At 43.2% G+C, this 23288-nt stretch overlaps 2 protein-coding genes across 2 annotated transcripts in view; one reads left to right on the forward strand and one right to left on the reverse strand.

Moving 5' to 3' along the window:
- Positions 1 to 23288, reverse strand: part of LOC148436381 (uncharacterized) — a 381341-nt gene that overhangs the window by 18151 nt on the left and 339902 nt on the right. The gene's annotated exons all lie outside the window — the stretch shown is intronic.
- On the forward strand, positions 148 to 4060 carry LOC148436382 (uncharacterized). The gene is made up of 2 exons (XM_088464981.1): positions 148 to 279; positions 2847 to 4060. Exons 1-2 carry the CDS (start codon positions 177 to 179, stop codon positions 3890 to 3892), a joined length of 1149 nt encoding a protein of 382 aa, XP_088321107.1. The 5' UTR covers positions 148 to 176; the 3' UTR covers positions 3893 to 4060.

A 23288-nucleotide genomic window follows, 5' to 3' on the forward strand; every position in this document is an offset into this window, starting at 1 on the left:
AGGCAGAAGATATAGAGGGAGAAGAAGAGACGTATGTGACTGATATGAAGGCAGAAGATACAGAGGGAAAAGAAGAGACGTATGTGACTAATATAAAGGCAGAAGATATAGAGGGAGAAGAGACGTATGTGACTGATATGAAGGCAGAAGATACAGAGGGAAAAGAAGTAACGTATATGACTTATATGGAGTCAGAAGATATAGACAGAGAAGAAGAGCCGTATGTGAGGGGTGATCAGCAGTGTAAAGAGGAGGAAATCCCTACAGATATCAGCACAGGTGAGTAATAAACACTTATTACAGAAAAAAGTCACAATCTCCTCATTCAGTCACTACAACAGTCTCCTATCCTACACCACCTTTTTCAGTACAAACTAAGGGCCTGATTCAGACCCACTCGCGAGCGGCTGTCCGCTCGCAAGTGGGTCGATGTTATGCACTGAGCATGCGCACGACGGAGGGAGCTCCGTCGTGCGCATGCGCCAGACGCGACGAGCGAAGGAAAGTCCTTCGCTCGTTGTGTCCGATCAAAGGGGGCGTGCTGTCAATGATGATTGACAGCACGCCCCCTTTGGTGGGCGTGCCGGGGGCGTGCCTCCCTGACGGGGGCGTTCCCACGGGAACGCCTCCCGTCAGAAGCCGGCCCACTGACATCACTAGTGATGTCAGTGGGAGTGATTTTGGCTCTGATAGAGCCAAAATCACTCCGGAGCTTGCGGTTGAAAACCTCAACCGCAGGCTCCGGCTCGCAAATTCGATGGTCGCGATGGTCTCGACCATCGCGGCCATCACAAAGCACGCTCGTATAGCCTGTGGGTGGTGACCCACAGCTATACGAGCGTCCTGGAGGACGCTCCATTAAAATGGAGCCCGGCCCTCATTCAGAGCGTGCGCTCTGCTCAGAGCGTACGGCTCTGAATGAGGGCCTAAGGCATTAAATGTGTCTGCCAAGTGGGACCCCTCCCACCTTGTCGCTGTGTGTTACCAGCCCAGAGATCTGACCAGTTTCCTCCCCACACTCTCTGGTGTATCTCATACATCAGGAGCCATCAGACCCTCTTATACTCCTACTCTCCTCCTCACATCATGTCACTGTGTGTTACCAGTCTCCTCCCCACACTCTCTGGTGTATCTCATACATCAGGAGCTATCAGCCCCTATTATACTCCTGCTCTCCCCCTCACATCATGTCACTGTGTGTTACCAGCCCAGAGATCTGACAGTCTCCTCCCCACACTCTCTGGTGTATCTCATACATTAGTGTAAGGGATGTAGCTATACTAAATAAATCACTGGTCAATGTGATGAGACCCCATATAACAGCCATGATTCTGGCTTGTGCACTACCACATGTGAGAGCACCGACTATGTTTTTTGAATATTATGTGATTGTCGGTATACTGTGTACTTTCCATCACACACAGACACACAACCACACACCCGTAGTTGCACAGTTGCTTCTCCACTTTCTGTGCTTAGATGCTTTGTACTGTTACACTTTATCTGCTGACCTGTCTCTGTATCTTGCTCTGCCCTCCTGCTGTCTTCCTCATTCTGCTGTTAATTATCTGTGCCCTGCACTATTCCCCTACCCTGTCCTGCTCTCTCCCCCGCTCTGTGCCATTCCCCTACCCTGCCTTTCTGCCTCCCCCGCTCTCTGCCCTGCACAATTCCTCTACCCAGTCCTACTGCCTCCCCTTCTCTGTGCCCTGTGCCATTCTCCTAGCCTGTCCTGCTGCCTCTGTGCCCTGCTCTATTCCCCTACCCTGTCCTGCTGCCACCCCAGCTCTGTGCCCTACCCTGTCCTGCTGCCTCCCCCGCTCTATGCCCTGCACCATTCCCCTACTCTGTCCTGCTGCCTCCCCCGCTCTGTGCCCTGCACCATTCCCCTACCCTGTCCTGCTGCCTCTCCTGCTCTGTGCCCTGCACCATTCCCCTGCCTGCTGCCTCTCCTGCTCTGTGCCCTGCACCATTCCTCTGCCCTGTGCTGCTGCCTCCCCCACTCTGTGCCATGCACCATTCCCCTGCCGTGTCCTGCTGCCTCCCCCACTGTGTGCCCTGCACCATTCCCCTACCCTTTCCTGCTGCCTCCCCCGCTCTGTGCCGCCATCATTCTGTGTTGCTCTGTCCTATCGCTCTCCTTCCCTCTCAGTGTTTATATGCAGTGAGTCATTACCCTAAGTTAGTAACATGACTCTGGTGGGGCTACTCTCCATGAGGATGACCAGAAGACCATATAGAAGCTGCTTTTGCTATATATATATATATATATATCCATATCCACCTGGAGAATTTTGAGTAGTGTGGATGCAGCTGTTAGTAATTATCCCACAAGTTTCCCATGTGTATGTGTGAGGGTGGTCTAGATGGATATTGTGGTTCACCAACATAACTGGTTGAGATTGTCCATGTGGCTGTATCTATGACTTGTGCAATTAATGTGCTTGTGTCATTTTACCTGTTCAATGAGAGTCTTGTTTCTTGTTGGTTCATTTGTAAATATAATAATGTGGTCATCGTTTGTACCTGCAAATTAAACAGCTAAACGACTTCATTTATAATAACATGGTGGTGTAGTGGGGTTAGGATTGCTACCTCACAGCACTAAGTTCATAAGTTTAATTTTCAACCAAAGTGATGTGTGGAGTTTGTATGTATTTCCTGGAAAAATCATACTGGTAGGTTAATTGGCTTCTGACCCAAATAAAGCATATTGTGTGTACTAGTAGATATGGTTGTGAATATAGATTGTTAGCCAATTGGCCAAATATTATCTGTAAAGTGCTGTGAAATGTGTGAGCTTTATGAAGAACTCTGAATAATAATAATAGTTATTGTATTTCCAGTAGATGGACGCACAAGCAGGAATGACTTGGAGGGAGATCTCATCTTGTCTACAGATATTAAAATAGAAGATAACATCACACAGGAATCTCCAGGAGATAATCCCGTTATGCTAAATATACATCCAGCACCTCACAGTGCAGCTATATCATCTGATCCCTCTAATTGTGACCAATGTTCTTATGATATAGCTTTTGTTACACATAGTGCAGCTCATACACCTGATAAAATATTTCCTTGTTCTGTGTGTGGGAAATGTTTTACACTGAAATCAAATCTTTTAACACATCAGAGAAGTCACACAGGTGAGAAACCATTTCAATGCTCTGAGTGTGGGAAATATTTTACTTATAAATCAAAGCTTGTTACACATCAGAGACATCACACAGGTGAGAAACCATTTCCATGTTCTGAGTGTGGGAAATATTTTACTTCTAAATCAAAGCTTGTTACACATCAGAGCTATCACACAGGTGAGAAACCATTTTCATGTTCTGAGTGTGAGAAATGTTTTATACAGAAATCAGCTCTTGTTAGACATCAGAAATGTCACACTGGTGAGAAACCATTTTCATGCTCTGAATGTGGGAAATGTTTTATTGATAAATCAAATCTTGTTATACATCAGAGAAGTCACACAGGTGAGAAGCCATTTCCATGCTCTGAATGTGGAAAATGTTTTACTAATACATCACATCTTGTTATACATCAGAGAAGTCACACAGGTGAGAGGCCATTTCCATGCTCTGAGTGTGGGAAATGTTTTACACTGAAATCACAGCTTGTTATACATCAGAGACATCACACAGGTGAGAAACCATTTCCATGTTCTCAGTGTGGTAAATGTTTTACACAGAAAGCAGATCTTCTTATACATGAGAGAAGTCACAGAGATGAGCGGCCATTTACATGCTCTGAGTGTGGGAAATGTTTTACATATAAATCGGCTCTAGATATACATCAGAGAAGCCATTTCCATGCTCAGAAAGTTAAAAAATGTTATACACAAAAAGATCATCTTGTTACATATCAGAGATCACAAAGGTAAGAAACCATTTTCATGCTCTGAGTGTGGGAAATGTTTTAGACCGAAGTCACATCTTGGTAGACATATATCACACAGGGGAAAGCATTTCCATGAGCTGATACAAAACAGGGCTGTAGGAACACTCCAGTCACACAGTATTTTAAAATTTGAAGTTCTCTATCTGCACATAATTGGGATATGTAACATTACTATACAAGCGGAGGGATGTACAGCGCTAGGGAAATCTGAACAATAATAAATGATTAATATAGGGCTTGATATAGGTGCAATTAATCATTTATACTATTTAATTTGAACTCTCACAGGGGCTTATCTGGATGTTCTAACTGAATTCAATCCACCCAGATGGTTTGAATGAATAATTAGAACTGACCACTATTTCCTGATATTTCATCGCTATCATGTTAGTGGGTTAAACAGTTAAACCTTGTCTGCTGTAATTGTGATCCTGGAGGAAGGAATGTAATAACATAAATTACTGCAGCCTGGCATCTCTACAAAAGGATTTTTATTTATTAGATACAATTGATCTCTAATACTTATAAGAATAGTTGATGTGCAATAAGGGTCAATTCAATCATATAAGCTGAATACAAAAGTGTAAAGAGGCGTATCCACTAGGCGATATATGCAGGCGATTACACAATAACGATGTAGTTATCGTGCAATCGCTTGCAAATCGCACATGAATCAGGCAGGTTTAGGTCGGAAACAACCAGTGATGCGTGCGCCCGATGGTTGTTTCTGATATCTATCATCGCCCGTACATGCTGGTCAACCTGATCGCGTCAGGTTCAGCATGTACGGGGATGATGGATGTGCCTGGACTGAACGAGTGAACGTTCAGTCTAGGTACATCACAAGACATACAAACGATAGCACGATTGCAATGTCGTAATTGTGCTCTCATTTGTATATCTATAAGTGGATACGCACCTTAAGCCTATAACACCCCAAAGAGCAAAAACAAACAACCAGAAAACAAACAGTAGAGATTACCGTACATAGTTGTGCACTGTAGGAGAGCAGGCTGGGGTAGGAAGGGAAATTATGGCCAAAATAAGGTGCTAGCATAGAGACCTTGTGGGTTAAGTCAATGGCTGATGCTGCAGGGTCTCCATGGTGAACTCCTGAGTATCCTTGGTGATTATAGGTGGTATGTAGCTGCCGGCGGAATCTGTATGACATACTGCCAGACCTAAGCTCGGCGGATGAAATACCAATACCAGAAATCCAGTAGATGAAGATTTCGACTGTGCCTGGTAAGTATCCTAACCCTCTCCCCTCCTAACCCTCCCTTAGTCCCTAAACCTAACCCCCCCGTGGCCAACAGGTCCTGGCACCTGGCTTACCTACGTTCGGTATGCTGGGCTTTGGGATTTTGGCGTGGGACTGATGATAGGCGTCGATATTTAGATGCCTATCATTAGTCCCATGCCGGGAGAGTCTGGAGGTCGGCATTTCAACCGCCGGTTTCCTGACTGCATACTGCTGCCGGCTAATGGTGATTGTATTTAGTGTCAGTACAATCCCTGGACATCTGCATTATTAACGCTGTAAGGAAGGGTGTGACCACAGCTGCTAGAATAGGAATTCATTGCGCAACTAAACAGCACCACGAGAAATTTACACTTCACCACGCAATACTGTAACACAATGGTACAGTTCCTAGACCTGGATGTACATATACAAGAAGGGAGGATACAAAGACCCACTACACAAAAGTAGTCATGAACAGTTTTATCCTGGCAAATAGGGAGCATCATCCACAGTGGTTGGACAACATTCCAAAGGGTCAGTTTATCCGTATAAGAAGAAGAAGAAGAAATTGTTCCACAGTAGATAACTTCAAGAAACAACAGAAGATTTAAAGAAACAACTAAAGGAGAAGAAATATATGTATATAAAAAAAAGCAATAATATAGACAGCGTATGAAGAAGTCCATTTCAATGAAAGAGAAACATTGCTACAATATAAAAACGGACAAGAAATGCTGTAAACAAATCAGTTTATTTCTTAACGGAATACAACGCGAAATCTCTCATAAACACTGGAACATACTACTAAAGGATGAGACACAATTCTACCGCTGAGACTTAGTAATATTCAGAAAGGCTCCTGATATCAGGAAACGACTGGTTCACAATCACATAAACCCAGGAAACTCCCAACAAACGTCAGTAATTAACCTATGGAAAACCAGGGGCTTCTTTTACTGTGGTAAATGTAAAAACAACACAACACAACCAGTGACACTGTATATCTAATGTAACGAGAGAACTTTAGCATCCGACACTTCATGATGTGTGACACAAAGGGCATTATCTATTTACTAGAATGCCCGGGGTTGAATGTAGTATGTGGGTATATTGATTCCTAATAGTCGCTATTTAGCGCTGCAAGTCGCTTAAGAAAGAATTGCTTTCCAGTCCAATCGTGTGGTTCCAAAGCACAAAAAGTTATTTATGTAAAGAAAAAGTAACACGATTAAAGATTTAACAATTAGAGTAAAAAGCAATAAAATAGTACAAGCCGATACATACGCATGCACACTGGTCCCCGTATACAGTCATCAATCCAGACGTCTGTGATCATCAAAGAGGATGAGTGTACACTGAGATCGGGACACAGCCTATATACATTACAAGTTTCAGAGTTAACAAAGGGACAAATTGACAGGTTCTCATTGGTTCTTGCTTCTGGTCATTGGTCAGTTCATACGGTGTCAGGGGTATAGCTCAGCTCTCCAACAGTCCCTTTGTGTATCTTTTCTGCTGAAGAACTGGTTAAAACTGGCTACAACACTACATACAAGAAATAACATTCTATTCAATAACTGCCTATCCATAAGTAGCGGACGCATGATGCGATTTCCTTTCCGATAGAAACGGATGTCTGCAAATAAACAGGGATTTAGTATGATACCAAACATGACATGTCCACTGTATTCCATACTTTAGATCTTGTTAAAGTACATATTAAATCATAATTATTACATAATACCTTTAATAACTCTGGTTATCAACTATAGTGTGTGGGAACCATTTTATACATATGCGTTTGCTTATGTGCGTCTGCATTGAAATAGCAAATGTGCGTATGTATGTATGTGAATACGCATATGAGCGTCTATATGTACGTATGTGGATACACATATGAGCGTCTATATGTATGCATATATGTATGTGCATCGGTGTATGTGTGTGGTGGATGCGCAATTGTGCGCATCAGATTGCGCCGATGCAGAGTAGTGTTCAATTTACTCGCCATCAGACTATAGATGACTAGATCATCAGATAATAATTGCAAACGATCATATCCAATTATTTGACTTTGACTGTCCACCTTTTGATAGCAAACATAAAACAATCACATTCTATTCTTAACCTTTATAGCCATGCATAATAAATCATTCAATGTTCTGAATGGTGTGACACAAATTGGTCATTGAACCGTCAATAATGCATTTCAGAAAGGGTAAAACAACCCTTATACGCACTCAGCAGATCTATAGGGGATCATTGGTAGAATGTGGGACCTCATCAAACCTATAAAGGAAGTTTGGGGGAATTGAGACTACATTATCTATGATGTTTAAAAGAACACTTACAATAATTATTATTATACATGACTTAGCGTATTCACATATTATTATCCGATGGTACACTCAATTTCAGGATTGTAATGCAGTTCTTTATCAACCTTAGTACCTACACCACCACTATTCACCATCATGATTTAATTTTTACTGTTTACCTTAGTGGTACTTTTTCCACACTTCAACACAGCTAGAACACATCTGGCACATAAACCAATTACTAAAATAACAATCAGTATAAGAATAAGGAGCTTACCTATACTAGCAAAAATTTCCTGTACCCACTCTCCCAGACCGGTGAACCATTTTACAGGGTTTAACCATGAGAACCATTTCTCTACCCTTTACCTCTGACTCATACAACAAAGTATTATGGTCCTTCCGAAACTCCCACTTCAGTTGTAGGATTTCATCCATTTTCCGGTCAATCACCTCTTTGGGGTCACTAGTATTATTGGTAATGTACGTGCAACACTTGACACCAAATTGGGTGGCCAAAGTCACACAATATCCACCAGTAATAGATGTTAAGTAGTTTAAAACTAGCCTATGTTGTACCAACTCCTTTTTATAAGTCTGTAGCTCCTTACCAGTATACCTGGAAGTGTCATTATACATCTCTGTGATGTTGTCTATTAATTTAGCCAAGTCTTGGATATATGATAACAACAATGTAGACAGACCAACATAATTCCATTGGTTCTTGGTCTTTGTAGTACACTGTAGTTCATAGGACAGTTCACTAGGGGTATGTCCCAATTCTCCAAATTACATTGTCTTTCTTTAATTGATTTAAACTAGATAGAGACACTACAGTTTATACAGTCTAACCAATAATTTCCTATATTCCATAACCATCGAACGCAAGATGTGACTCCCTCGCTGATAGATTCGGATATCTGGAAATAAACAGTGTTAGTTTAGTACCAAACATGCCATGTCTATCATGTTGTATACCATTAATATCAAATACATTTTACATCATAACTTTAATATAAATCATAATGCGCAGGAACCTTTTATGAGTGCATGTATATTTATGGTTATATGTAAGTATGCATTGTGTGTCTACATGCAGCATAAAAGGTGCACTGTATGCAGGGGTTGTGTACAGCGCAAAACATGCACTGTGTGTGATTATTTACAATGGAAACTATATGTGTACACACATTGTGGATACACATGCGATTGTGTGTATATATATATATATATATATATATATATATATATATATATAGCTTTAAACAGTAACTGGTTATTATTATTACTTCTGTCTGAACTAGAAAATGACAGACAATGGAGTTTCTCCCATTCACAGGTGGAGCAAGCCTTGGAAAGATGTCTGATAATTTTAACAAATACAATCTAGAATACAATTGTTAGTTCTGCTTAACCACATCAGCATTGGACACAAGGCTTACAATTGCTAACGATAGCTAAACGTCTGACAATTGTTTCCAAATCTATATTCAGAACACTCCCTCTGAGCATATCAGTGTCTGTGTTATACTTCAATCGCCACAGGCATACTGTGTATGCAGAGCAAACACTTACAGTATCTGTGTATTCTTAATTATTTGTCACAGACATGTCCTCAAGACTTGTCTGTCATCACTGAATATATGAAGTCTTTAAAAATATATATATGTGTATTTGTGCACATTTATTATATAAAGACTTTAACAGTGTGCAGTAACACAGCAGATGTACACAATGCTAAAATAGCGCCATGCACAATGATATTATACTGACTACGCCAGATGGCGTCATGCAGACAATGCAAACATGGCGTCTTCAGATATTAATTTTACAATTTAGGTCTCAGCCAACCATCCAGCTTCAACAGTCCACCCTTTGATAGAAACAATATGCTATCACACTCTGGGCCTGACTCAGAGATGGACGCTCTGAAAGAGCGCTCGCTCTGAATCGGGGCATTTTTTTTATTTTTGGAGTGGCCTGGCCGCTCGCATAGCTGTGGGTGACCACCCACAGCTATAGCAAGCGTCCAAGTTGATGGTCGCGATGGTCAAGACCATCGCGACCATCGGGCTTGCGACGAGGACCCTTGTGGTAGGGTCTCATGGCCGCAAGCCCCAGAGAGCTTCTGGCTCTAATAGAGCCGGAAACTCTCTTAATGACACCTCTGGTGATATCAGTGGGGCCGCCCCCAAACAGCAGGCATTCGCTTGGGAACACCTCCATTTGTGAAGCCACCCCCCGGCCACGCCTACCAAATGGGGCGAGCTGTCAATCACCATCGACAGCTCGCCCCCTTTGGTGCAAGACCCAGAGCGACAGAGCACCCATAGCTAGCCGGGTCTCGCGCATGCGCACGACGGAGCCGGCTCCATCGTGCGCATGCCCAGTGGGCAAACATCGACCCGGTTGCGAGCGCTCAGCGCTTGCGACTGGGTCTGAATCAGGCCCTCTGATCTTAACCTGTTGTAGTCATGCATGATAATGGATTATTTATGGTTATACATGGTGTGACACAAGTAGGTCACTGAACCATTAAATAATGCGTTATCAAGAAGGTAGAACAACCCTTACATGCCATCTGCGGATCTATAGGGATCATTGGTGGGATGTGGATCGAACCTATAAAGGAAGTTTGGGGACTTGAGAATACATTATCTAGGATGTTTTAAAAATAACCTTAATATATCTATGCATGACCACACGATTTCATATTTCATCATCTGATGGTACACTCTAATTCAGGGTTGTAATACAGTTCTTCCTTGACCTTGGTATCCATAATATCATTGCTCACCACCATCATCTCTGTTGCTCTGTTCACCCTTGTACATTTTCCACACTTCAATACATTAGGAACACATCTGACACACAAGCTAATTACTAAGATGACGATCAGTATAAGGATCAGGAGTTTACCCACAATAGCAACCAGTTCCTGGACCCACTCTCCTAGACCGGAGAACCATTTCACAGGATTCAAACAAGTGAACCACTCTTCTACCTTTTCCTCTATTTCAACCAGTGAAGCATTATTGTTCTTTCAAAATTCCCATTTCAGCTGCAGAATTTCATCCATCTTCCAGTCTATCACCTCCTTGGGGGTCACTTGTGTTATTGGTGATGTATGTGCAAGACTTGACACCAAATTGGGTGGCCAGAGTCACACAGTATCTGCCAGTGACAGCCATTACATAATTTAACACTAGCCTATGTTGCACAAGTTCTTTCTTATAAGCTTGTAACTCCCTATCGGTATACCTGAATGTGTCATCATACATCTCGGTGATATTATCTATTAATTTAGCAAGATCTTGGATGTCACCAGGTGTCATGTTTCTTTTCTCACGGTGTTCATAATGCGTATGAAGATATTGAGATGGTGTGTTTTTATGGATGCCAAGCATTTCACCATGTGTAAGGGTCATAACCTCTGTGTGAGGGTCTGGGTTTGTTGTGGACCCATGGTGTGACAGGAGCAGACACAGAAGCAGATTTAAATAAAAAGGTGGAGTTTTAATAAGTGACTTAGCAGACATGAGAATGGCAAAAGAAAAAGTCCACTAAAGTGCACTTGATAACTGTGGTGAAGCAAATGGGAGAATGTCCAGATAATGAGAGGCAGGAAATGTCCAGTATGCAGGTTTTGGTGAGCTGTAGCGAAGTGCAGGCAGAGGTAATAAAGTCCAGCTGGGAGTTAGAGTGTGAGGCAAGGTGCAGGGAAACAGCAGGTTCAGGTACTCAGGCAGGGGAAAGGTAAATGGAGGGTGCAGGGTGAGTCAAGCAGGTTTGGAGCAGGCAAGGTAACAGGCTAGTAGCGCTTCCAGACGGACAGGTAAGGCACAGGTACTCTCAGCCGCAGCTGAGAAACATGTTGCACTGGCAATGAATGAAGACCTTCCTAAATACTAGATGCCGTGCTGTGACTGGCTGGAAAGGGCTCATGACCCACCAGGTTTGGACAGCTTGAATCACATGACCTGAGGCAAGATGGCGGCGCCCATGCCAAATGGAACGGAAACACCACCAGGCCTCAGTGACAATGTGGCCGCACAGAACCACGTGCAGCCAATGCCCCTCGCCAAACACCAGCACCACTGCGAGAGACCCCTCGCCACAATGACCTCACAGGTAATACTCAGTGACCACCATGCCAAGAAACGCTGGCCGTGACAGTACCCCCCCTTAAACCCCCCAGGTTTCTCCGGATGGGCAGCGTGGAACCTTTTGATGAGTGCAGGAGCATGGATATCACGGGCATCAGTCCAACAATGCTCCTCTGGGGTGAAACCCCTCCAATCCAAGAGGTACTGCAGATGTCCTTTGCGGATACGAGAGTCCAAGACTTGGGAAACCTCGAACTCCACGCCTCTTCCCATTTGGACACGGGGTGAAGCAGGAATGACACAGTGGAACTGATTCAACACTAGGGGTTTAAGCAGGGAGATATGAAAGGAGTTGGGAATTTTCAGGTAAGGGGTAACTGAAGGCAATAAGCCATGGGGTTAATAATTTCTATAATGGAGAAGGGCCTGAAGAAGCGTGGAGCAAATTTCATAGATGGTACTCTGAGCCGTAGGTTCCGGGTGGACAACCAGACTTGGTCTCCAACTTGCATACGTGGTAATATCCTACGCTTCTTGTCAGCTTGAAATTTGTAACGGGAGGATGCCTTTTCCAGGTCAGCATGAACTTGAGTCCAAATTGATGCAAATCTTTTTACAGTGTCTTCCACAGCTGGTACATCAAAGACGGGCAGGCTTTGAAATTGAGGAACCCAAGGATGAAGACCGTAGACCACTTAGAATGGGATTTGGTTCTTGGAAGAATGGTAGGAGGCTTTATGCGCAAATTCAGCCCATGGCAGCAATACACACCAATTGTCTTGGGAAGATATCATGAAAATCTTCAGGAAGGTCTCAAGGTCTTGATTAACCCTCTCAGTGGAACCATTGCTTTGTGGGTGATAAGCCGTAGAAAAATTTAGTTTTACTTACAACACTGAACATAAGGCTCTCCAAAATTTTGCTGTAAACTGAACACCATGGTCAGAGACTATCTCGGCAGGAAGACCATGGAGACGGAATATATGTTGTACAAACAAATTAGCTAGGTCAGGAGCAGAAGGTAATTTCTTTAGTGGTATGTAATGGACCATTTTTGAGAATCACTCTACTACGACCCAGATGGTAGTGAACCCTTGAGAATTCTGCAGATCCGTGATGAAGTCCATGGCGAGATGCGTCCATGGACGTGATGGAATAGGTAGCGACAACAACTCACCAGCCAGAGCCTGACATGAAGACTTATGCTGAGCACACAAGGAGCATGAAGAAATAAACTCCGACACGTCCGCTTTCATGGATGGCCACCAATAGCCTCTCTTCAGAAATTCCAGGACTTCCAGGTACCTGAGTGACCTGCAAAGCAAGAGGAGTGAGCCCAGGTGAGGAGCTACTTCCTTAACTCTGGGGCCACAAAGGACTTCCCAGTGGGAGGCTGTACTTGGGGTGTGGCAAATACTCTTGACTCCAAGAAAGGGGTATTTTGTTGATTCTCCGCTTTGTCATCACAGAGGAGAGATCTGGACAGAGCATCTGCCTTTTGATTAAGGGCTTCAGACTGGAAGGTCAGAGTGAACTGGAACCGAGCAAAAAATACTGCCCATCGGGCCAGACGAGGACTCATACACTGGAGGTTCTTGAGGAATAGAAGGTTTCTATGATCTGTGAAAACAGTGAAGGGGAACTTAGCCCCTTCCAGCAGGTATCTCCATTCTTTTAATGCCAATTTCACTGCCAGGAGTTCTTGTTCACCTATGGCATAATTTCTTTTGGCAGGCAAGAATTTGTTGGAGAAAAACCCACAGGGATGAACTCAATTATCCTCATAACGCCTGGAAAGAACTGCACCCACGGCCTCTGAAGACGCATCCACTTCCAATAGAAAAGGCCTGTCGAAATCTGGTTGAAGTAAGACTGGAGCAGAAATAAAAGCCTGTTTTAAAAGCTGGAAGGCAGTCTCTGCCTCATGTGATCATAGGGCAGGATTAGCGTCTTTATGGGTCAGAGTGGTGAAGGGAGCCAATAATGAGGAGAATCCTTTAATAAAACATCTATAGTAGTTGGCGAACCCAAGCAATCAATGGCTTTCAAGGTTTGAGGTCGGGAGCAATCCAAAATTGCCTACACCTTCTTGGGATCCATTTCAAGACTGGAGCCGGAGATGACTTAACCAAAGAATGGCACACTGGGTACCCCAAAGACACATTTCTCCAATTTGCAGTAAAGGTGGTTCTTTCTTAGATGGAATAATACTTCCTTCACATGTTCATGATATTTCTCTATAGAAGACGAAAAAATCAGTATATCGTCCAGGTAAACTACAACCGAGACATACAACAAGTCCCGGAAATTTTCATTAACAAAGCCCTGAAATATGGCAGGGGCATTGCACAACCCAAGGGCATCACAAGGTATTCAAAATGTCCATCTCTAGTATTAAAGGCAGTCTTCCATTCATCACCAGCACGAATATGGATGAGATTATAAGCCCCTCTCAGATCCAATTTTGAGAATATGATGGACCCCTTAACTCTGTCAAACAACTCTGTGATCAGTGGAAGAGGATTCTTGACCGTTATATCATTTAGGCCCCTGTAATCTATACAAGGCCTCAGGCCACTGTCCTTTTTGCTGACAAAAAAGAAGCCAGCTCCAGCAGGAGAGGTGGAAGGATGAATAAATACTTTTGCTAGGTTGTCCTGGATGTATTCAGACATGGCTTGAGTCTCGGGCAAGGATAGAGAATAGGTGCGACCACGGGGTGGCATCTTGTCAGGCATCAGCTGGATTGGACAATCCCATTCTCTATGGGGAGGAAAGACATTCGCCTGTTGTTCGGATAAAACATCAGAGAACATCTGGTACTCCTTGGGAATAGCTGGAGATATTAATGAAACTGTCTTTCTTACAGGTCGTATTTTGGGAAGAAAGGATTTCTGACAGTCAGTTCCCCATGACAGAATCTGCATAGAACATCAGTCTATCTTGGAATTATGCTGGTGTAACCAGGGTAGTCCTAAAATGATTTCTTGGGAGGCCTCATGTATCACTAAGAATTTTAAAGACTCGGAGTGGTATGCCCCAACACGGACCAATACTGGTTGAGTCTCCTTGGTGACCACTCCTTTAGCTAGAGGCCATCCATCTACAGAGGTCAGGGAGATTGCGTGATTGAGAGATGAACAAGGAATCTGTAGTTTATCAACTAGGCTGGAAGTCATGAAGTTTCCGGCTGCTACAGAGTCCAGTAGAGCAGAAACAAAAACAGGCTTAGGCTTAAGATCCAAAGCTAAGGAAATTTTGAAATCTTTAGTATTTGGGGATGGGCTCATAACTCCTAACTTGATGTCCCCAGGGTCAGTTAGGAATGGGTGTTTTCCCGATTTACAGGAGCAGAAGGCCACCAGGTGACCCGAATCTCCACAGTATAGATAGAGGTTTTTTAGCATCCTTCTCTGACGTTCCTCTTTGGAGAGATGGGTTTGGTTCACCTGCATAGGCTCCTCATCTATTGGAGGCTCTTCATCTATAAGAGGATGGGGTGGATGGGTAGGCAAGGGAGGAGTAAATGACCTTTACCAGTCAGTTCTGTGCTATGCAGCCTGACATTCTCTGAAGCGTAGGTCAATTTTGTTGCAGAGTGAGATCATCTCATTTAAATTAGTTGGAAACTGATGGGTGATCAGATCATCCTTTAGTTGGTCCGAAGGCCATGCCAAAAGGCTGAGGTGAGGGCCTCCTCATTCCATTTAAGCTCTGATGCCAAAATTTTAAACTGTACAGCATATTGGCTGACAGGACGGGTTTCTTGTCTCAGGGTCATGATACTGGTCGATGCTGGCACAGTGCATCCAGGTTCATCGAAAATCCTCCTGAATGATGATACAAAGTCCGCATAGTTATCCAGCAGCGAGTCTGAACGCTCCCAGAGTGGTGAGGCCCAATCCAAAGCTTAGCTGGACAACAAAAACACAATGTATGAAACTTTAGTTCTAGCAGTGGGAAAATTATCAGGCTGTAAGATAATGTGTATATTACACTGATTTAAGAAACCACGACAGAGCTTGGGATTGCCGTCAAATATGCTTGGCATAGGTAGGTGTAAACGAGGGGATACCCTGGTCCCTGTATTACCAGGCACAGGAGGAGGTGTAGTTGCTGATACCCCAGGGGTGGATAACGAGGTTTGCATATTATCTTGTCACTTACACATCTCCTGTATAAACGGAGCCATTTGGTTCTGCATAGTTTCCAGGTTTTCTAAACGACCAGCAATACTCTGGAATAAATCCACTCCAGACTCCTGTTCCGTGGCCAGATCCATGGGGCCAGTGCAAACTGTGAGGGTCTGGGTTGGTTGTGGACCTGGGGTGTGACAGGAGCAGACACAGAAGCAGATTTAAATAACAAGGTGGAGTTTTAATAAGTGATTTAGCAGACATGGGAATGGCAAACTAAAAAGTCCAGGTTTAGCACTAAAGTGCACTTGATAACTGTGGTGAAGCAAATGGGAGAATGTCCAGATAGTGAGAGGCAGGAAATGTCCAGTATGCAGGTTTTGGTGAGCTGTAATGAAGTGCAGGCAAAGGTAATGAAGTCCAGCTGGGCGTTACAGTGTGAGGCAAGGTGCAGGGAAACAGCAGGTTCAGGTACTCAGGCAGGGGAAAGGTAAATGGAGGGTGCAGGGTGAGTCCAGTAGGTTTGGAGCAGGCAAGGTAACAGGCTAGTAGCACTTCCAGATGGACAGGTAAGGCACAGGTACTCTCTCTCAGCCGCAGCTGAGAAACACATTGCACTGGCAATGAATGAAGGCTCTGGACCTTCCTAAATACTAGGTGCCGTGCTGTGACTGGCTGGAAAGAGCACATGACCCACCAGGATTGGACAGCTTGAATCACATGACCTGAGGCAAGATGGCAGCAAACATGCCAAATGGAACGGAAACACCACCAGGCCTCTGTGACATTGTGCCTGCACAGAACCACGCCAGGCAATGCCCCTTGCCAAACACCAGCACCGCTGCCAGAGACCCCTCACCACAGTGACCTCACAGGTAATACCCGGTGACCACCATGCCGAGAAACCCTGGCCGTGACACTCTGGAAGTATCCTTCCCAGATAACATAAACCTTTGGGAACTCAGAGAGAGCCACTTACACGCTTTCCTTCCACATATAAAATACACATCATCTGGGAGTACATAAGGAATAGAATGCATCATTATCTACACAATTCTCTAACAAATAATCTTACTCCAGATTTTCCCATCTGACTAATACATGTTTTAGGTTGTACAATAACTGCACAGTACCCTTCTGGTACTCTGCCAACCATTACCTTGGTGGAACTGAGGGTATATCTATATCGGAAGTGTCTCCCACCTAATCTAATGGAGCGTAAAAGTAAAAAATTGGTGATATTCAAACATAAAAGTGATCTATCTACTTGGTACTGGTGGAGTTTAAAATGGGGTGGTTTGGACATAAAAAAATTTCCATCCAGTGTCTCCCCTTTTTGTAATTCTAAAACCTCAGAGACATTCAATGGAAATGGCACTAACCCTACTACATTATGCTGTCCCTGAGACATGTGAGAGCACACCCAACAGTCAGTTTGGTTTAAAACTTTGCCCACCATGGTATGATAATCCTCTAAAGGATACCCATCCCAATACGGGTTATACTTAGGCTGGCACCCACAGAACTCACAAATACAATATTCCTCAGACAATAACCCTTCACACTGCCTCCGAGTTTCCAAAATGACAGATCTCTTGGTAATTACTGTACTGAGTTTGGTCAGATACTCCCCCGATTGGTTTAGCACTCCTTTTGCCGACTCCACTCCATCAATATCACCATCATCCTCTCTCTCCATCATCTGCCCCCCGTTACAGAAACAGGACCTCCCGAACCAAACAAGGATCATGAGAACTCTGGAAGAAAGAACACAAACCCAGCCCACCACTTCATTGCTGGAACAGTGGGCTGCAAATTTCCCTAGCTCAGATTATCTCACTACAGTCTTTAACTCTCCCAGAACAAGCTCGCGATTGACAGGGCTATGTTATCTGCCTCGACACCGCCTTGTATCTCCACGGGTTGGTTGACCTTTCTGCAGTAAGTGGAATGGACCCAGGTATCTCTCTCTGCCAATTTTAAGGATGTTGTACTAATCGGCATCACTTGATACGGACCTTTGAACCGATCTGTCAAACAACCTGAACATAAGAAATTTTTGATCATAACAAATCTCCAGGTTTGACATCATGACAGTTTGTTTCTGGCATATCAGGTGACTTCAGTTTCTGCTGCTGCTGTTTCAACTGTTTACTCATTGTTATAAGATACTTTACAGTAACCTTGTTGTTACTCTTCAATCTTCCTGTGGACTTGCAATCAAATGAGGTTGTCTACCAAACAGTATTTCAAAGGGGGAAAGCTCAAGAGGGGGTCTAGGAGTTGTCCTGATGCTATGAAGGACTAGCGGTAATGCTTCTAGCCATCACAATCCACTTTCTGCCATGATCTTACTACCCATCAACTTACAGATGTTCTGGAAGACATCACCTATGAAATGAGTACCTCTATCACTTTCAATAATTCTAGGGATACCGTATCTGCATACAAACTCCTGTACAATCTTTTTAGCAATGAACACAGCAGTATTAGTGGCAGCTGGGTATGCCTCTACCCAGTTAGAAAACACATCTGTACAAACTAATACATACTTGGGGCTCCTGCAGAGAGGTAATTGGATGAAATCGAATTGTATTACCTGAAAGGTCCATCTGTCAGAGGGATGTGGGATGGCTCGGTTGGTATTGTTTTTCCAATGTTCTTCCTCAAGCATGTCAAACAGGACATTGCCCTCTTTTTAGCTTGAGAAAACCCGGTGCACAATAATACGCCCTGACCAACTTGCACATACCTTGCTTTCCCAAGTGAGTCAGACCGTGCGCTGTCTCAGCCAAGCTTGGGTAGTATGCCTTAGGTGCCACCGGCTTACCTTGTCCATCTCTCCAGAGTCCAGAGGACTCCTGTCCACATCCCTTGGATCTCCAGACTACCTTTTCCTGAATGGAACACAAATTTTGCATCTCAATTAACTTCTGCATATCAATAGTTTGAAAAAAAAAACATCATCTGATCAATTGGTATATTTATTTTCAACCCTGCTGCCCATTTGGCAGCTTCATCTGCTCTGTTATTTCCCAGTGACACCGGATCATCCTCGCATGTATGGGCTTTACACTTAATGATGGCCACTGCCTTAGGCATTTGAATCGCTATTCGGTCAGTAGTCAGATGACATAGCCCCTGGGTTAGGCAGTGTCCCAAGTATTTAACCCTGATCTGGCATGGCTGTAATTTGTCCTTTGCAACCTTGTGCCCTGCTTGTCTATTGTATTAGAACAGATCCAGTGGCAGGTTGAAAAGATTGTAAACAGTCGTGTATTGAAAGATTGTTGTTGTGTGGGTTGGGGAGTGTGGAAAGATTGTGGTTGTGTATGGGGATATGGGTTTGGAGGTTGTGTGGGACATGTGTATTGTGGCTGTGTGTGATAAGAGTGCTGCGGTGGTATTTGCATTCCTTCCAGAGCTTGGATACTAACAGCCATTAGTTTCTCGCTCTGCATTTCTCTCTTCCTAAGGATGTTTTATCATGTTCAATTGTAGATTACCTGAGTGTGTCTACTGTAACTCCCCTCCATCCAGGAAGTGAGGTCTGAACCCTGGTCTTTATAGTGTTTTTAAGAATATAAATTAGCACCGTGATTTTCATTTCCCTGTGATGGGTGTTGTCTTTGATATCTTCTATACCTGTGTAATGGGTAATAGTCTGCAGTGCTCTGGAGAAATAATCTGCTGCAGACTCACCCTCTTTCTGCTTAATTGTAAAAATGTTACTCCAGTTAACTACTACTGGGAAATATATGGCCAATTGGGTGACAATGCTGGTTATGTTGTCCTGATTGCCTTCATCAGTTATGGGACTATCTCCATCCAATACACAGGCCATGATCAACTTTTTTCATGTTGGTATTGTGTGGAAGACATGCCCGTAATACCACTTGCCAATTTGTTGGTTGGCTCATGAGCATTACATAAATCCTTTACAAATCTCTGGCACTTTGCTAATTCTTTCCTAGGATCAGGAAAATCTGTCATTATGGAATGTAGCTCCGCTCTTGTCCATGGACAATGCATCGCTACTTCCCTTGTGGCCACTACACCATGTGCGTCTGGATTCCCATTGGGAACAGTTATTGTCCGGATGGGATGGATGCCTACTGCACCGCTACCTATGGCCTTGTTACCTGGTGGAGGGTTCAGCCTACTACTACTACGTATGGTATTAGTAACTCCGCTATGGTTACAGCGGGTGTTAATACTTCCTGCACTATCACTGGTGGGGCTACCTCTACTACTGGTACTGGTGGGGTAGCTAGCTGTGCTTGTTGTGATGGTGAATTTAACATTTGGGCAACATGGGAAAGAGCGGACATTACAACAGGTTCATCATCTGCACTATAAACATGTTCCTTATAGTTACTCAAGAGAGGGTACAAGTTGTTACATTTTTATGATTTTTTTAGATCGACTGTACCTTCACCCCCATCTGCATAGGGCAGAGGAAGTGCGCCTGCACTATTAACATTTCCTTCGGCAACGCTACCTTGCCATACGTGCTTGCTCCCCTGAGGTGCGCTCACAATGCTATTTAGCGTTGCGTATGCGTTCCCTTGCGTCGTAAGCGCGACACTAGTTTCCGCCGCATGCACACCGCTAAGCCACATACTCCCCTCGTGCTGCCACAACTTTAAGCAATCATTGAACTTTATCCTTTTCCTTAGAGATTTCACTAAACATATACCATCTCTAACTTATTTAGTATCTCTGAATCAAAGCTACCAATCTTAGGAAAAGGTTTTCTACATGTCTTGGTCATCTTGACCCATATGTCACAGTACACCGTAATGCACGCACCATACTTTTAAACATGATAAACCTTGCTGAGCCAACCGGCCATTCCACCAGCAGCACATCATCAACCATTAAAATAGAGGGCTTCGCACCCATCTGAGAAAACGCTTAGCAATTTCTAGAGAATTTCGATTGGTGAACGATTTTTAGTGAGCTACGTTCACGCACTCCCTCCGGTTTATGCACAGCCATCCCGTTAGCGTTTCAGACAGCTTGCACAATGAGGAGCAGAATAACCACCTATTAAATTAGTCTACCTGCGGCGATTTCAACCCAAGCTTCAGCCGCTCGCTTCTTCCCTTTTATGCACCACCTTCCCGATAAGCGAAATGGTCAGTGTGCATAAACGAGGAGTAAAATAACCACCTAGCTGATTATTTTACTTGTGGTGAATTTATCTCAAGCTTCACCACTCGCTTCCTACTTTGAGTTTACTCCAAGCTGGTAGCATCTAGGAGTTCCAATAACTCCTAACCTTGCCAGCAAGTTAACTCCCACAACAACCCACTTCATAATCTCAGTTTATATAACCATGCGGTCCGATCGCATTGCCCAAAGACCCTAACTGATCAACGGACTTTGCCATTAATGGGTGTCGGACTGAGAACCCCCTTAGTTTCTCGATAACCACAATGTACCTGCTTTGTACACTGGCCCAGTAGTTTGCACGGCCTCGTCAGGCCCCTACTGAGTTTCCACTTTAGGCTTAACAGACAGAAGCCTCCACTTTATAATAACACGTTTCAATCACATACACCCTTTTCTGCGCAGAAAAAAAATAATCCTTTTCCCCAAATATAGTAGTGTAATTCAAAGGTTTAACAAGGAATCACATTATAAATATAATGAATGTTTGAACACGTGGCAGCAATACAGGAAATATGCGTACGCTATTGTGCGAATTACCCTCTAACACAAAACTTTAACAATGAAAGAAAACAACTTTTCCTTCCTTGTCCCTAGGTCCTAGTTAGCGTTCCTTTAAATCACACAATAACGGATAGCGGACTCTCAACATTAGCTGGACTTTGTAGTACGCTGTAGTTCATAGGACAATTCACTAGGGGTATGTCCCAATTCTCCAGATTACATTGTCTTTCTTTAATTGATTTAAACTAGATAGAGACACTACATTACAGTGTATACATTCTAACCAATAATTTCCTATATTCCATAACCATCGAATGCAAGATGCGACTCCCTCGCTGGTAGGTTCGGATATCTGGAAATAAACAGTGTGTCAGTTTAGCACCATACATGCCATGTCTATCATGTTGTATACCATTAATATCAAATACATACGTTTATACATCATAATTAATAATGTTAATATAAATCATAATGTGCAGGAACCTTTTATGAGTGCATGTATATTTATGGTTATATGTAAGTATGCATTGTGTCTACATGCAGCGTAAAAGGTACGCTGTATGCAGGGGTTGTGTACAGCGCAAAACATGTGCTGTGTGTGTTTCTATTTACAATAGCAACTGTATATATGTGTGCATGCATTGTGGATACACATGCGATCGTTTAAGTGTATATATACATATATATATTAATATATATATATATATATAGCTTTAAACAGTAACTGGTTATTATTATTACTTCTATCTGAACTAGAAAATGACAGACAATGGAGTTTGTCCCATTCACAGGTGGAGCAAGCCTTGGCAAGATGTCTGATAATTTTAACAAAAGGTTTTCCTATGCTTATCTAGAATACAATTGTTAGTTCTTAACCACATCAGCATTGGACACAAGGCCTACAATTGCTAACAATAGCTAAACATCTGACAATTGTTTGAAAATCTACATTCAGAACACTATCTCTGAGCATAGAAGTGTCTGTGTTATACTTCTATCACCACAGGCATACTGTATCTGTATGCGGAGCAAACACTCACAGTATCTTTGTGTATTCTTATTTATTTGTCACAGACATGTCCTCAAGACTTGTCTGTCATCACTGAATTTATAAAGTCTTTAAAAATATATATATGTGTATTCGTGCGCATTTATTATATAAAGACTTTAACAGTGTGCAGTAACACGGCAGATGTACACAATGCTAAAATATCACCGTGTACAATGACATTATACTGACTACGCCAGATGGCGTCGGGCAGGCAATGCAAACATGGCGTCTTCAGATATTAATTTTACAATTTAGGTCTCAGCCAACCATCCAGCTTGACAATATCTGCACAGTACCCTACTGATACTCTTGCCAACCATTACTTTGTCATAACTACGCATGTATCTGTACCGGAAGTATCTCCCACTTGCAATAATTCTGCATACAAGTTCAGAATCGATAGGCTCATTATCAGCTCTGGTGAATAGGTCATTGTTTGATTGTTCCAGATCACTTCCCAATTTCCCAGTTTTCTGAAATTTGTGAGATTTAAGCATAACAGGGATCTATCTACTTCGTACTGGTGGAGCTTAAAATTAGGGGGTCTAGATATATTATATTTCTTGTCCACCGGCCTTCCCCCATGTAATTCACGGACCTCAGAGAAATTTAATGGGAATGGTACTAATCCTACATTATGTTGTCCCTGAGGCACACTGAACATTCAGTCTGGTTTAAGACCTTACCCACTAAGGAATGGTAATCCTCTAAAGGATGCCCACCCAAATACAGATTACTCTTGGACTGGCATCACTGGATGACTTTTCATCAACTAGGGATCCACAGTACTCACAAATACAGTATTCCTCAGACAATAACCCCTCACACTGTCTCCGAGTTTTCATG

The sequence above is a fragment of the Taudactylus pleione genome, unplaced genomic scaffold, assembly GCF_031769625.1.
Source record: "Taudactylus pleione unplaced genomic scaffold, aTauple2 ptg001781l, whole genome shotgun sequence".
In the NCBI taxonomy this organism is placed as follows: domain Eukaryota; kingdom Metazoa; phylum Chordata; class Amphibia; order Anura; family Myobatrachidae; genus Taudactylus; species Taudactylus pleione.